General features: G+C 40.1%; 1 protein-coding gene across 1 annotated transcript; it reads left to right on the plus strand.

Annotated features, from left to right (window-relative positions):
• Positions 1 to 257: 257 nt before the first annotated feature.
• LOC139712636 (E3 ubiquitin-protein ligase COP1-like) lies at positions 258 to 13,538 on the plus strand (the record flags this gene model as incomplete). Its single annotated transcript, XM_071624445.1, has 9 exons — positions 258 to 393; positions 796 to 939; positions 1,780 to 1,888; positions 3,040 to 3,121; positions 6,018 to 6,134; positions 6,625 to 6,742; positions 7,622 to 7,835; positions 9,446 to 9,505; positions 12,372 to 13,538. Coding segments are annotated over 9 exons (1,043 nt in total), but the record flags the coding sequence as incomplete, so codon positions are not given.
• Positions 13,539 to 16,630: the final 3,092 nt, after the last annotated feature.

Genomic DNA, 16,630 nt, shown 5'->3' on the forward strand with positions numbered 1-16,630 from the left:
ACAAAAAAAAATACCCCTGGATAAGCACAGACCGTGACCTGAGTACATATGCAGCCAAAGTCGGATGTAAGTTTGTCCCCTGAGCTATCCCACAATGCATCTCAAGTGATGCTCAACACGCGACACCCAGGTATTGGCGATAACAAGAATTGATAGTCTGTCGTCTTATCCTCCTACCCACTGAAACAGCTACAGAGTATAGCTTGAGATTTGAATGTCCATCGTGTGAACGATTACAATGTTGTCTCCTTGTCCAGGTGAGTCAAGATCAACAGACATGCTGGACCAGTTCTCAGAAAACCTCTCCAAATTCACCAAATTCAGCTCGATGAGACCGCTCGCCACGCTGAGTTACGCAGACCCATACAATGGCCAGTCAAGCATAGTCTCAAGGTACGATACAACCCACTCACTATTAAATGACTCCATTTTCCAAATCCTGTTCAAATGACTCTTTGCTGTGTGACTGGCAAAATAAACTGAACCGATGTGATTTGAAATTCAAATCGTGTATGTTTGTTGGCATGATGGCAGGGTGTACAGTTTTGTTACTGGTTTAGGAACTACCTGTCATTGTTGTTAGTTTTTTTTAAAGTAGATATTTGAAATTCAAATATGTGTTGCAGGGAAAGGAAATTGAATCTGTAACATTAAGGAAGTATATGATGCAAATTCACACAAAATATTAGTATGGAGAGCCTATATTCAGTGAATTTACAAGCTGTGGAGACTTATGTGCCAATATTTGCATTACATTTATATTTCTTTCCTCACAACTTAAATTTGATGCTGCAGCATAGAGTTTGACAAGGATAACGACTTCTTTGCGATAGCTGGGGTCACCAAGAAGATCAAGGTGTTTGAATACGGCACGGTGATTATGGATGCAGTCGATATACATTACCCTGTCCACGAAATGGCGTGCAACTCGAAAATCAGGTGAGGCTCGAGAGAGGGAGTCTGAAGAGGTTAGTTGGGAAACCACAGTGAGAGAATGTGAAGATATACAGAGGAGAAGTGCCAAGAATGAGTGAGGAGACATGCATTCAAAAACTTCAGAGATTGTAAAATTAGAAGGTTGTTCACTCCATATAGCTTGTGACGTCAATATGCTTCTTCTCCCCCTAAATGCCGTAGTCGTACTGATTTTTATTTTCCTCTTCTGATACACGTAGAGAGAACTCTAGCCAATTTTTTTTTTTTTTTTTAAGGTTAGAGGGGGTCTGATAAAATGTTATAAAGAAATCAGAAAGGACAATAAAGCAAGTTTTATATTTAACTGAATTTACCTTAGTGCTATTTTTAGTTGAAGGGAGACATACCTAGTGTGTTTAACCTTTAGAGTTCTATTTTGAGTGAATGTGTTCGAGATATCAGAGACTTGTCTGTTTTGAATTATTGTCAGCTTACTCCTGTGCATTGGATGAGAATGAATCAAAAACAAAACAAGAGAAAAGCAAAAAAAGGCACTGGCTTTTAAAAGCACTTCTAAGGTAGCCAATCCGGTTTCCATGGTATATTAATTGGCATTCAAATTAAATGTGACTGTATTATGACTAACATTAGTAGAGAGAGCAGTGTAAAAAGTAAGTAGTATTGAAGCAGTATAGTCCATAACAGCAGTGGCATAGCTTTCATGCTTATGAATGTATCTGAGTATATTTATCTCATTTTGGGCTAGTGTCTCCCAAATACTCCTGCTACAATCTGTAGATACTGTGTGAAAAAGGGTTGTTTTTGTTAGGATCATGATGTTCATTTAACATCCTCATTTTGCAGCTGTGTAGCATGGAGTGCTTATCAGAAAGGAGTGCTAGCCAGCAGCGACTATGAAGGTACTGTTACGCTGTGGGATGCCTTTGCAGGAACAAAGACCAAGTCATTCCAGGTGAGCGGGAAGTCCTTGTCCCCTCCTCACCCCCCTCCCCCCCCCCACCCCCTTCTCCCTCTCTTTCTCCAAGCTACCCTTCCTAGATCATCAAGTCTATTACACCATCAGCCTGTGCGACACTTGGCCTGTATCAAGATGTGCTGTAGGAATCATTGCACGGAAAGAACCAGAGGCATTTTTCCTGTGAATTCTTCATTTATAGCACTTTGTGTTGCTGTTGTTTATAAGTTGGGACCAGACCAGTTCTTCAGTTGCCTGATGGTAGACACTTGAAGAGCATTGATATCTTTTCACTTTTATCAGTAGCAATTAGAAAGAAAAACTGGTGATCCTCTGAATAAGAGGTACCTAAGAATAAGAGAGGTTTGTTTATCAGTGGGAATGGATTATTGTTTCTGTATGATTATCTGATGGCATGGCAAGTAGTAGGCACCAACTAATATTATACATGATCTATAATTAATTATCTATAGGAAGGCAACTTTTTTATTGTCACTGTATTCACATGACTGCCAACGACGGACTGCCCCGAAAAAGGATATTTGCATTTGGAGGGTGGGGGGGGGGGGGGGGGGGGGATGTCATGTAGAATTCTGTATGTTTTGTGCAAAATTTCCTTCCTCATTTTCAAGTGTGTATGTGGTATTTCTTACCCATTCAATAGAAGAGGAATAAAGATCAAATCAGCACTCAGTTTTATGTGAGGTAGTCTGAGTTCTGTGTTGTGCTGAAAGTGAAGGTTGTTATTTAGCCACATTCTTACTTTGTATAAACAGCATGACAAACCATCAACATGTGCCATTATTTTGTATTTCTGTATATCCCTCCTGACTTTTATAAGACAAAAAGAGTCTTGTTTAAACATGGAATTTTATGTTTACGCATGTGGGTAATTTTTCTACTAGGTTTTAGTTGTCATGTTTGTCACTCTATGACAGAGTGCCTCCTTTTTTCAAGTGTGCTTCCAGTTTTAACCATGTGTAGGTCTGCGATTTCTGTGGATGTAATTGTATGTTTTTGCCAGAGACCTTCTTACCTGAAATGACTCATCTAATCAGGCAGGTGAGGTTGGGTAGTCTTTGACTCCAGTGGTTTGATAGATATTGTAAGTAAGCTGTGGCTCTGCTCTCTCTCTCTCTTTTTTGCAGGAGCACGAGAAGCGTTGCTGGAGCATAGATTTCAACCGGATGGACCCAAAGCTGCTAGCCTCGGGTTCAGACGATGCAAAAGGTGTGTATGCATGGCTGTGTGCTGACATGCTGCCACTCTACCTCCGTACTTTGGTTATAAAGTACTGTATACGCTGAATGTTTCGTGAGGTTTTCATTTTTCGCGAATTTTGCGAATCGGGTGCTATTCGCAAATTTAAAATCACATGAAAATACTAGCTCCGATTTGGGCATGAATGTGATGTGTGCGCATACATTTCTCCATTCTGTACTGTACTCCACAATCACAAATTTAACCACACGCAAAATTATCGGAAAGTCCCGATTTGCTCACAATAGAAAATTAGACTCATTATTGAAATATTGTAAAAGTGGAAATTTTCACAGTGTTGAAATTTTCGCGCATTTCGCGCAACCAGAAACTAGTGCGAAAATAAAAGCATGCAAATATTTTTGCCTGCTATATCGTTGCTGGGGCGACAAGACCTCGTATCTACAAAATGTCAAATGTTCAGGAGAGCCAAAAAACATGGCGGCCAAAGCACTGTGGCGAATGGGAAACCTTTCCTTTGACATGCAGTGGTGGCTTCATTTTTGGAGTAGGACAGTTGGGATTTGGACAGGACATCACTTAACCCATCATTTGACCATTAATCGAAAAAAGTCATTTTCACCAAAATTGCAGATACAAAGTCTCGTCACCCCAGCGACGATATGTTTCCATAGTCGATGTCTTGATCCTGCAGAATTAAAAACACGCGAAACTCTACTTACCCGGCTAAAATTAGTCACACGAAAATATCCACTTTTACTGTATATGGCGTATACAGTACCATAGCATGGTAGAAAAATGCAATATAAATAGAAAAAACGTTGTCATAAGTATGATGGTTGTCATTATTATCATTATTACTGTAATTATTCTAAAGTTGGGTGACTGCAAAGGGTCCAAGACACATGTACAAAGCTCATCTGTAGTAAATCCAGATTCTCAAAGATCACTCCTCTTTTGAGAGAGCTACACTGGCTTCCACTTCGCCAATGAATATCATTTGAGATCTTGCTTGCAATTAAGACACTTACTGGTCAAGCCGTTAGTTTCGTTACTGAACTATTAGTACATAAATCACACACACACACACACACACACACACACTCATTACCTGTGCAGTTTTAAAGGCACCCTTCTTCTACAATCCCAACATGTAAAACATAGACAGCATTATGAGACCAGACATTTACTTGTGCAGCTCCGAAACTGTGGAATAAAGTTAAATCCCGATGGAATCCCATTTTCTTTGCTCACTTTTCCACTAATAATTTATATTCTTTCTGGTCAGTTTATTCTGTCTTTATTTGTTACAAACTCAAAAAGCTGCATCACTTCGGTGATCCCTCGCATTTATCCCCAAGTTGAATTATCCTTCGGGTTTATGCCAGGTTCAAGTGTGTGCGTGTGTGTCACACACAAACACACTGCTATAGCTTCTGACCACCCGAGCATTGAGAATTAAGGGTTTCTGGGACGAACACTGCACTAGGGCTTTCTATAGCTCAGTCGGTAGAGCACCGGTCTAGCAATCCGGAGGTCTCGGGTTCGAATCCCGATGGAATCCCATTTTCTTTGCTCACTTTTCCACTAATAATTTATATTCTTTCTGGTCAGTTTATTCTGTCTTTATTTGTTACAAACTCAAAAAGCTGCATCACTTCGGTGATCCCTCGCATTTATCCCCAAGTTGAATTATCCTTCGGGTTTATGCCAGGTTCAAGTGTGTGCGTGTGTGTCACACACAAACACACTGCTATAGCTTCTGACCACCCGAGCATTGAGAATTAAGGGTTTCTGGGACGAACACTGCACTAGGGCTTTCTATAGCTCAGTCGGTAGAGCACCGGTCTAGCAATCCGGAGGTCTCGGGTTCGAATCCCGATGGAATCCCATTTTCTTTGCTCACTTTTCCACTAATAATTTATATTCTTTCTGGTCAGTTTATTCTGTCTTTATTTGTTACAAACTCAAAAAGCTGCATCACTTCGGTGATCCCTCGCATTTATCCCCAAGTTGAATTATCCTTCGGGTTTATGCCAGGTTCAAGTGTGTGCGTGTGTGTCACACACAAACACACTGCTATAGCTTCTGACCACCCGAGCATTGAGAATTAAGGGTTTCTGGGACGAACACTGCACTAGGGCTTTCTATAGCTCAGTCGGTAGAGCACCGGTCTAGCAATCCGGAGGTCTCGGGTTCGAATCCCGATGGAATCCCATTTTCTTTGCTCACTTTTCCACTAATAATTTATATTCTTTCTGGTCAGTTTATTCTGTCTTTATTTGAATAAAGTTAAAATTAGAAATTGGGAAATACCCAACTGTAGCATTGTTTGAATTAAGACTCAAATCACATTTCTATTTTATTTTAACTGTTCATTATTGTTAAGCATATCAAGAGCTCATGTGCAGTAGAATACCATAGAACAAGACATTTTACAGCATGAAATTTTTTGTGCATTGGAGCCAATGGCCTTTTTCGGGGCATGAAATTTTTGCGAATTGTCACTAGCATTCAACGCATGTAGTGTGCACAAGTACACTTGTACTTTTACGTGCATTATAATTTCTCGAATCGTGGTTCTCGCGAAATTTTCAAAATTGAAATGCACATGAGCATTCCTCGTTTTACAGTAGATGTGCGTAGGTTTTACGCTATATGATTTGAATATGTTATTGTTATCGCTATTATTTTTACTGTAGTAGGGTTCATAGAAAAAGTTGATAAAGTGTAATGATGACACATGTTTCCTCAGATCCTGTGAAGCCTCTCACAATAAGAGAAGGATGATTTCATAACAGGTATCTCACTAATGTCAAGGTTAGAAGGAAAAAAACAACAACAACAGCAGCGGGCTTTTATTTCAGCCTTTGTCCTCCATATTGTTCTCTCCATCTCCTTGCAGTCAAGCTGTGGTCAACGAATCAAGAGCAATCAATAACCAGCCTGGAGGCCAAGGCTAACGTGTGCTGTGTCAAATTCAACCCCACCAAGATGTACGGTCTAGCATTCGGCTCAGCAGGTCAGCTTTCCCTCTGTACACATTTTTTTTTTTTTTTAAACTCATAGACAGTGTAAGGAATACGTATCCACAGTTTGTTGTTCAGCATAAAACCTCGGACATAACTTTACTTGATAGCAAACATTTTCAGGTCTTGTTGTGTGAGCCTGATCATTGTGGTTTCAGGTTTTCTCATAGAGAGATAAACTAGCTAAATATAGTTTGATTTGTGTTATTTTGCAAATATCTTTTTGAAAACAAAAACAAAAAACAAAAAACTGGTGTATCAAAATTAAAAGTTTTAAATGTGGAAGATAGTTGGTTTTTGTGGGTTTTTTTTGGTGCGTGTACTCAATGCTTCTTGCATATGTTATAATGATGCCTTTTTCCAAATTGTCATAAGATTGGTATATTGGTATGCTTAGAGTACATATCTGTACCAACATGTCCCAAGTGTGCTTGTGTTTGTTCTTTGTGTTTAAACGGTCAAGCATTCTACTCCTTCCTGCAGACCATTGTGTACATTACTACGACCTCAGGCAAACCAAGCAGCCTCTCAACGTGTTTAAGGGGCATCGGAAAGCCGTCTCCTACACCAAGTTTGTGAACTCGGAGGAAATAGTGTCAGCGTGAGTATGAACTTGTAAAGTTTTGGTATTGGAACCGCTGGATGAGGAGACTACCAGAGGTTATGGAGTCATGTGTGGACAACAATATGAAGAAAATATAAATGGAATTCCACAAAAATTCATTTTTCATGAAAATTACACATTCCATCAACTTTATACAGACATATGTCAAAGGCAGCAATTATACCCTCTGCTTTCTGAAAGCAGTTAGTCAAGTGCTCTTTCATTATGCCAGAAAAGTAAATTTTTGTAGAATTCCCTTTATATTTTCTATATATTGTTGTCCACACTCACGTCATAACCTCTAGTAGTCTCCTCATCCATTGGTTCCAACACCAAAACTTTAAAAATTCATAACTTTTGCATCAACTGTCCGATTTTCCTCAAACTTTCACTGATGTGTTGCTACTTTCATTCAATCCACATTTCTCGTTGGGTTTGGGTTTCCTTTAAATGCCACAGCAAGTTGCAACAAAGTGCATGGACTCTAAAGGAGTTGTAAAAAAAAATAATAGAATAAATGATAATGAGAAAAAAAGGTTACAACATACAAACAGAAAAAGTACGGGGGAAAAATGGAAAGTTTCTCAAATTTTCAGGAAATGGTTCAGGACTGGTCATAAACAAAGGTGCAAATTTGATAGATAAGAGAAACAATGTAATCTCACAACACAGCCATTAATTTGTGCACAATTTATTTAATTTACCTTAATGTAGTAACTCTAAACTTCCCCCCTCCTAACCACCATCAGTAGCAGATCATTGCAGTTGTTTAGATTGATATGATGCAGACAGCATTCCCTGAGAAGTCTCTTTCAAAATAGAGAATTTTTTGTTTTTCCAAATAGATATTTTCTGTGGTGTTCTCCATGTCTACAGGTCGACAGACAGCCAACTGAAATTGTGGAATGTGGAGAAGCCACACTGTTTACGAACGTTTCGCGGGCACATCAACGAGAAGAACTTCGTGGGTCTGGCATCCAACGACGACTACATCGCCTGCGGCAGCGAGAACAACTCCCTCTTTGTCTTCTACAAGGGCCTTTCCAAGCAAATACTCACCTTCAAGTTTGACACCGTGAGGAGCCTCATGGTGCGTAGACTGTGATTAGTGCCAAGTTTGAACCACATGTACTTGGTGGTAATTAAAGTAATACAGTCATAGAGTCTTAAAGATTTACTAGATTATTACATCATACTAAGTCTCTGTCAAGTTTGAGAGATCCTTAAAGGACAAGTTCACCTTCAGAGACATGTGGGTCGAGTGAATGCAGCAGTATTAGTAGAACACATCATTGAGAGTTTGAGGAAAATCGGACAATCCGTTCAAAAGTTATGAATTTTTGAAGTTTCTGCTCAGTCACGGCTGGATGAAAAGACTAGGTAAGCTTGTGATGTCACATGAGTACAACGATATAAAGAAAGAAAGAAAATTCAACATATTTCCATTTTTCTCGCATAACAAAAGAACGCTCGACTTCTCTCTTTCAGAAGGTAGGGGGAATAATATTACCCTTAACATACGTCAGTAGCAAGACGAAGAAATGTTAACTTTATTCAAAAAGTAAAGTTTTGTGAAATTCTCTTTTTATTTTCCTTATATACACATGTACTTGTACGCATGTGACATCATACACTGTAGTAGTCTTCTCATCCAGCAGTGACTGCGCAGATACTTAAAATATTCATAACTTTTGAACGGATTGTCCGATTTTCCTCAAACTTTCACTGATGTATTCTACTAATATTGCTGCATTCTCTCAATCCTAATGTATATGAAGGTGGACTTGTCCTTTAAGTTGGTTTTGCATAGGAGATCATTGAAGAGATAGTCAGTGATGTGAATAGCTTGAAATATGGTGTAAATGTCTGATGCAGTTTTATGCTCCAAATTACTGGGAACAAGTCAAGCATCAGACGAAAAAGAAACATGGAAAACTGATGAAAGCCCCTCACTTCTGTTCTCTCCATACCTCTTTCCATAAACCCTCAATCTTATGAGTACATTGTAAGGGAAACCCTTCAGTGGATTTTTATGATTCTCTACCAACGTATGCTAATTTTAATGGTAAATATACTTGCCAGATTTTTTAGAGAAAAAAAAAATCCTCAGGATTGAAGGTAAAACCATCATTTTTCCAGCCACCACTCAGAATGTCCAGTGAGGATGAATGCACAAAGCCAATCATTTGCATAAAATGATAGGACAAAGATTTCTGCGACTGAAACTTGTCTCTTTCCAGCCACTACCTCAGCTAGTAATGTCCAGTAATATTGTTGTTGGGTTGAATGGAAAGAAATACTATGAGGAATATCCCCTTTTTCAATGAGAATAATGTTCAGCAGTAGAAATGAATAACTTCATCAAACTCTCGAGTAAAGGGCTTTGTACCTATTGCAGAATAAACTGATTGCATGAGAAGGCAGAAGCGTCCCATCGAACTGAACATGTCCCTTGAGTTGCTCTACTGTTTGTTTGTTTGTTGGTTGGTTGGTTTTGAAGGGGGGGGTTGTTTGTTGAGAATGAGGGACATCAAATTATTTTTGATGTGTGTATCAAAGCTGCCCACGAAATGTATTCCATGTGGTAGGGTTTGTATGCTTCCTGCCGAAATCTATCTTATGTGACTGAATTTGATTGAAAGTAGCTAAACAGAACCCCCTCCTTCTCTTCCTCTCCTTGATCCGTGTCCACATTTACAGGATAAGGACAAGAAAGAAGACGACTCCAGTGAGTTTGTCAGCGCCGTGTCATGGAGGACGGTAAGTTACTGGTGTCTGTTTAACATCAGACACCCTAAGGCATAAAAAAACTAGAAATATCACTACGGCGACTGATATGCCTCCGCCATAATGCATGGTTCTCCTAATAGGTGTTTAGTACAATGTCTTGACAATGTGTGATGACAGTTTCACACAATTGGCAAAATATGAAAATGACAGGTTTGCCACAAATGTGCTAGATGTTCACTTTCCTAGAACTAGGTTCAATTGGATGAATGATTAAAACGTCAGAGTGCAGGTATTTGGGGAACTGATGATTTTTACTTGACTTCTGACCCTTTTATAAGTTTATGCATTGAGTAATTTTCAAGGTATTGAGAAAAAGTATAATTTCAGTCTCAAATGGTAAAAGAGCATTATCTAAACCTGGCCTTTGACCTTTGACCTCACAGTTCCAAAGAGAATCACTGTTAGGTTGAACATGCATAAATATGTAAGTTTCATGATGATACCTTGAGTTACTTCCAAGATATGGAGGGAAAGGTGCAATTTAGCACTTTCACTTGACCTTTGACCTTTTGACCTTTTGGCAAGAAACTTCCCACAGAATATATATTGGGTAATACATGCATACATCAAGTTTTTTTTTTTTTTTTTTTTAAAACCTTCAGGCATTGCATAAATATAAGGAAAGAAGTGATATTTTGAGGAGTTGACCTTGACCTTTGACCCCCTGACCTTTGAACCATGACCCCAACTTCCCTAGATAATCACTGCCTATTGGAACAAGCATATATACTAAGTTCCATGAAGATACCTTGAACCATTTTCAAGATATGGAGAAAAACATGAATTTTTAAACTTTTTTTTCACAAAATAACCTGTGACCTTTGACCTATGACCCCATGACCCTAAAATCCAAAGAAAGTATTATCCCCCCAGGATATACCCTCATACCAAGTTTGATGTAAAACCACCACACGGTTCTTGAGATATCGACAAAAACAAAACGGGACGGACGTACGAACGGACAGACGGACGACCCAAAAACATAATGCCTCCGGCCACTTCGTTGGCGGAGGCATAAAAACTTCAACATTTGTTTGCCCTATTCCTGCTACCTAACCCTGTTTTCACAATACCACATGCAACTCCACAAACTAAAACCAAAATGTGTACCACATTGATATGCATAGGTGGGACAATGCATCGAATGTTGGACTTCATAGTGCAGGCTGCTACATTTTACAGCCTTTTTAGCTCACCTGAGCCAAAGGCTCAAGTGAGCTATTGCGATCGCCCTTCGTCCGGCGTCCGTCGTGCGTCGTGCGTCGTGCGTCGTGCGTCGTCCGTCGTCCGTCGTCCGTCGTCCGTCGTGCGTCGTCCGTCGTGCGTCGTGCGTAAACTTTTTACATTTTCATCTTCTTCTTGAAAACCCCATGACCGATTTTCATCAAACTTGGCAGGTAGCATCCCTAGGGGGTTAGGAACTCAATTTGTTAAAATGGGCACCATGCCCCACCCAGGGGGCCCCCAGGGGGGCCCAAACCCCCCAAAATTAAGGAATCTGTAAAAATCTTCTTCTCTAGAACCAGAAGTGATAGAGCGAAGTTAATACTATGAGTTAGTACATTGATGACTGTAGTTTCAAGTTTGTTCATGGCAGAATCAGGGGTGCCCCCCTTGGGACCCAGGGGAGGGGGGTGGGGAAGGGTTCTAATGGGGCCTAAATTGTACATTTTCATCTTCTTCTTGAGAACTCCATGACCCATTTTCACCAAACTTGGCAGGTAGCATCCCTAGGGGGTTAGGAACTCCATTTGTTAAAATGGGCACCATGACCCACCCAGGGGGCCCCCAGGGGGCCCAAACCCCCCAAAATTAAGGAATCCGCAAAAACCTTCTTCTCTAGAACCAGAAGTGATAGAGCTAGGTTAATACTATGAGTTAGCACATTGATGACTGTAGTTTCAAGTTTGTTCATGGCAGAATCAGGGGTGCCCCCCTTGGGACCCAGGGGGGGGGGGGGGGGGGGTGGGGGTGAGGAGGGGTCCTAATGGGGCCTAAATTGTACATTTTTATCTTCTTCTTGAGAACCCCATGACCCATTTTCACCAAACTTGGCAGGTAGCATTCCTAGGGGGTTAGGATCTCAATTTGTTAAAATGGGCACCATGCCCCGCCCAGGGGGCCCCCAGGGGGCCCAAACCCCCCAAATGAAGGAATCTTTAAAAATCTTCTCTAGAATCAGAAGTTATAGAGCTGAGATAATACTATGAGTGAGTACATTAATGACTGTAGTTTCAAGTTTGTTCATAGGAGATCCAGGGGTGCCCCTCTTGGGGGTAGGGGGGAGGGGGGTGGTTGGAAGGGTCCAAATGGGGGCCTGAATTGTACATTTTCATCTTCTTCCTGAAAACCTCATGATGGATTTTTGTCAAACTTGGCAGGTAGCATCCCTAGGTGGTCAGGATCTCAATTTATCAAACTGGGCACCATGCCCCACCCAGAGGGCCCCAGGGGGCCCCAATTCCCCCAAATTAAGGAATCTTGAAAAAATTGGGCCCTTATTGTACATTTTCATCTTCCACTTGAGAATGCCTCGTCAAATTTTGGTAGAGCTGTGAATAATTTATATTAGTGACTGCGTGAAAGGTGAACTTGCGATACTCAGGTGAGCGCTAGACCCGCGGGTCTCTTGTTTGAAAATGTCTTCCCCCCTTCTGTATATCATCTCTCTCAGATAATTATGTCTCCTAGAAAATATGTCAAACTGTGCAGTAGCATATCAGACTTCCCAATAATTGCAATCATTTGACAGAAGTTAGAAAGCTTACCGGTACCTCTTCCAAAACTGTTTTTCCACTAAATCAAAGACTTGTCTCTGATTTTTCACCACCCCCAGGGCTCCAATGTACTAGTGGCTGCAAACAGCCAAGGAACCATCAAGGTCCTGGAACTAGTCTGATGGCAGCGAGCGACCAGCCTGTAACTCACGGCAAGGGCTTGGTCTCTCGGCTCGGTCGACGGCAGCAGATCAGATTGGCACCGGGAATATATCCCGTCTTTAGTCGCTGACATCTAACTGCTCATCTTTGACAATTCCACCAATTTTGTTCAGTTTGTTTCTCATGGCATCATATGCCCAAGTGAAAAACGTCGCTTCACGTACATTCTCCTCAGTCATTTTAGTCTGCATATAATTTTACGTAGACCGTAGTTGAACGCTTGTGAATTTATCAGTTGTAGCGCACACGATGTGTATACTCACATTCCGTAGAGTTATTCATGCACGCTGCTGCTATGGCTTGCAGCAGACAACGGGAAGAGAGAACGCCAGTGTGGCCTGCAGCTCTTCACTAGAGAAGTGCAGAGACTACATGTGTGCTGTGGGGCGGTGATCCTAGGGGAGAGCTGCATCATGTCACACCAGCAAGGAGATCAGAGTGTGTTGTGTGCGACGCTGGGCTGTCGGGGACTGCAATTGACACTCATCATGAAAGATGCTCTGAGAGCTCAAGGGCCTCTTGCACCAAATCTGTCTTTAAACATCCAAGCACAAGACAAGACACATGCCACATTATAAAACAAAATAAAGACAAATTCAAAATAACAAAAACAACAACAAAAAACCCTCTTCAAATTCTGGGCAGACGGTAACGTCTGTACTTCTGTTTGTGTGTGACAGCAAAATTGTCATGTTGGATCAGTAAATGGCTTTTGGAGTAGCTCCTGTTTAGTAACACAACCTGTTCATTGAAACCTATCACTGCATTGCCCTCTAAAGTCTCAGACAGTAAGGCCAAGAATATTGTAAAAATGGGTGATTTGCTGAGTAATATTCAAAAGAAAAAATGAATTATGATATTGTGGCCACTGACAAAGTTCAAAATCTGCAAGTGTGTCGACATTCAAAATTTGTCAGTTTTGTTCCATGACGCATCTCACTATTTTATTTGAATTGACACATTGTGTTTAAATGACTGATTTCATGCACACTTGATTGAATATTGTATTTGTTATATTTTTCTCAATGAATTAGGTCAAATTTATGACATTTGAAAATGTAGAGTCTCCAAAGTGTATAGGTACTGATTTTTGGAAATAAGGTTTTGGTGCATATTTCAGTAGTGACAGGTCGCATTTGTATTGATCATACCGCATGTGTTTGTTGTTGGGTCTTTTTTGTTGTTTTTTGTTTTTATTTGGGAGGAGCTGTTACTGGTATGTGGAAGACAAAGTACTTGTTGACATTCAGTGGCAAACTGTGCAAAACATTACAGCGAGAGTTTGCTCTTAACCGGTTGAGGATGAGCTGATTGTGCTATATCGCACGCTTCCCTGCGACACCTGCCCCAGTATACTTAGGACTACTGTAAAAGTGGAAATTTTCGCGGTGTTGAAATTTTCGGGTATTTCGCGCAACCAGAAACCAGCGCGAAAATGAAAGCACGCGAATATTTTTGCTTGCCATATGTTCCTGTGCGTGATGTCTTGATTCCGCGGATTTAAAAACACGCGAACCTCTCCTTACCCGGCCAAGCGCGAAAAATTAGTCGCGCGAAAATATCCACTTGTACAGTAGTCTTCAACGTGATAACTTCTGTGTGTCGAGGCAGACAGCATACTTTGCTGTGATCCTCCGATCTGAGGCAACGTATTTCAAGTGGATGGAGAATCAAATCAAATCAAATCAAATCTTGTCTTTTTCGGGTTTAGTGTGTCAGAGTCCTCGGTGACATCTTAACAGTATTGGAACGTAATTACCTCTAGATATCGACCATTGAAGAGGTACATCTAAACTCTCATTTAGAGTGGACATTAAATCTCCCTAAAGTTCTCACCACCAATCGTCACCCCTTGCCCCACCCTCGTCACACCCCTGCCCCACCCTCATCACACCCCCAACCTCTGCCTTGAAAGATTGGTAAACATGCTTAATTGTGCTCAGTTCCTTCTAAGTAAAGGCTACTGGAAAGTGATCTCTTTAATGTCAATCATTTGTTGTTTGTAGAACATACATTACATGTGACATTGATTTTAGCAATATTATTTTGGTATTCTAGATGACACTGTTGTATATTTACATTATAATACCTTTTCATTGCACACTGCCTACTTGTTACTTTATTGCCAGCCATCTGATGGACAATTTATGAAACTGCTTCACTATCTGTCATTATTACATCTGAATGTCATCAGACTAGTTACACGTTCCATTCATTTGCAAAGTTTGATAATTTGTTTCAAATCTTGTCACATTCTTCTTTTTCTCACATCCTCCCTTTCTCTCTTGAATTTGGACCATCTGTTGTCCTTAATTTGAGAACAGAACCAAGTGAAGTGATAAGAAAGCTGTACATTTGCAGACAATCTCGCCTGTGCTTAATATAGACAATTCTTTTTCTTTTCTTTTTTTTTCATGGTCTAACAATGCAAGCTCTCTTGTTGGAAGATTAAATCGTACCCTTCAGAGAATAGCAACTAGCAGATTAATTCCCTTAGCAATTCTTTTTTTTTTTCAAATGAAGGATAGTCATCAATGGGTCTCACACATTCAATTTCTGCAATTCGAATGAAATATGTATTGTATACGGCACATATTTAGCGAGTCTAATTTTTTTGTGAATCTGGACTTCCCAACAATATGCGAGAGGTTAAATTCGCGAAGGAGGAGTACAAGAATTGAACGGAGAAACGTATGCATGCACATCGCACTATGGTCGGGATTAGATTTGATATTTGTCTTGCATTATTAAATTTACAAATGGCACCCGACTCGCAAAATTTGCGAAAATAAAGACCTCGCAAAACATATGGCATATACAGTATGTTTTTCAAATGTGGCAAGATTTTCATGCAACGTGAGCCCCAAGTTATGTTAAGCTTGTTTGTCATTTGATTCCGTCATCAGCTATTGTCCAGCATGGTTAAGAACCTTGAAAACTGGGCAGTCTTTTTGAAAAAAGGGATTCAAGTGTTGAAATTATGGTTACGGTTGGAGCTGTGATGGAACATGTTTTAATTTTCATGTCATGCTTTCATCAGAGTTACGAAGACTGCAGACCAAGGTCTTTTAATGGTAAAATGGAAGTGTTTAGAGGAAACTTTGTTGATAAACATCTGAAATGAGCATAAAGACCGTTGTTGTCAAGAAACATTTTGAAGCACTTCATTGTAACTAGAATGGCTTGTCAAAAGCTCATCAGCAACACATGTCATCAAGAAGAATTTGAAGATGATTGGAAGCGTGACTAATCACAACTGGGCCATCTGATGTAGTTTCCAATCAGACACATCCTCTGTAAGGAGACGTCAACGAATATCTCGGGACTGTTATGACATGAAATTTGGTGTTACCAAGAACCCTCGTTTATCTTACCTCGTCAAGGCAAATAGACCTCAGTTCATACACCAAATTGTAATGTCATTTGCCTGGTGCAAATGACTTTTTCTCTTCTTCATTTTTTTTTCTTTTTCTTGTTAATTCCCAAGGCTGATAAATTGATGTGAATGTCATTGTGTAAAGTGTGAATACGAATGCAAATGTCCCTGCAGCAATAATATGCAACTGTTTGGCAGACGTACTAGCAACTGTCAGCACCATGTACATGCAGAGGTTACTACCCGCTGTTTCGCTCTTTCGCTATGGTTAAAAAGTATGCCATATCAGCAGAGAGCATTCTTAATGTCACTTATTTGTGTTGAGGTAATAATGATAATTATAATAGTCAGTTCTTAGAACGCATACTACCATCTATGCGTGTACAAATGGAAACAAAATTTTTCAAATATTTCTCTATTCACATGTAATTAATAATTATCAAAAAGATGAGTTTTTAACACAGATTTGAATTTATCGAAATCTGTAATGCATCTAATTCTGAGAGGGAGATTATTCCATATGAAGGTGCCATTTTTCCAGAAGCCCTATCATCAAATGTCTTCGATTTGACACTTATTTCAGAGAGGAGATCTTTTGATTTTGAGCGCAGATTGCGACCATGGTTTGATGAGTTCACTGAGGTATGCAGGGGCATTTCTATGAAAACGTTTGATGGTATGGCATGAACCTTGAGAAAGAGGTATGTGAAAGGAGGTGTAACGAATATGGACGGCAAACTGTCACTATAGTTGCACTGTCATTTCCATAGGGCTAAATGT

This window comes from Diadema antillarum, unplaced genomic scaffold (assembly GCF_040938485.1).
Source record: "Diadema antillarum isolate AM-2024a unplaced genomic scaffold, OU_Dant_1.0 seq00001833_RagTag, whole genome shotgun sequence".
Lineage (NCBI taxonomy): Eukaryota > Metazoa > Echinodermata > Echinoidea > Diadematoida > Diadematidae > Diadema > Diadema antillarum.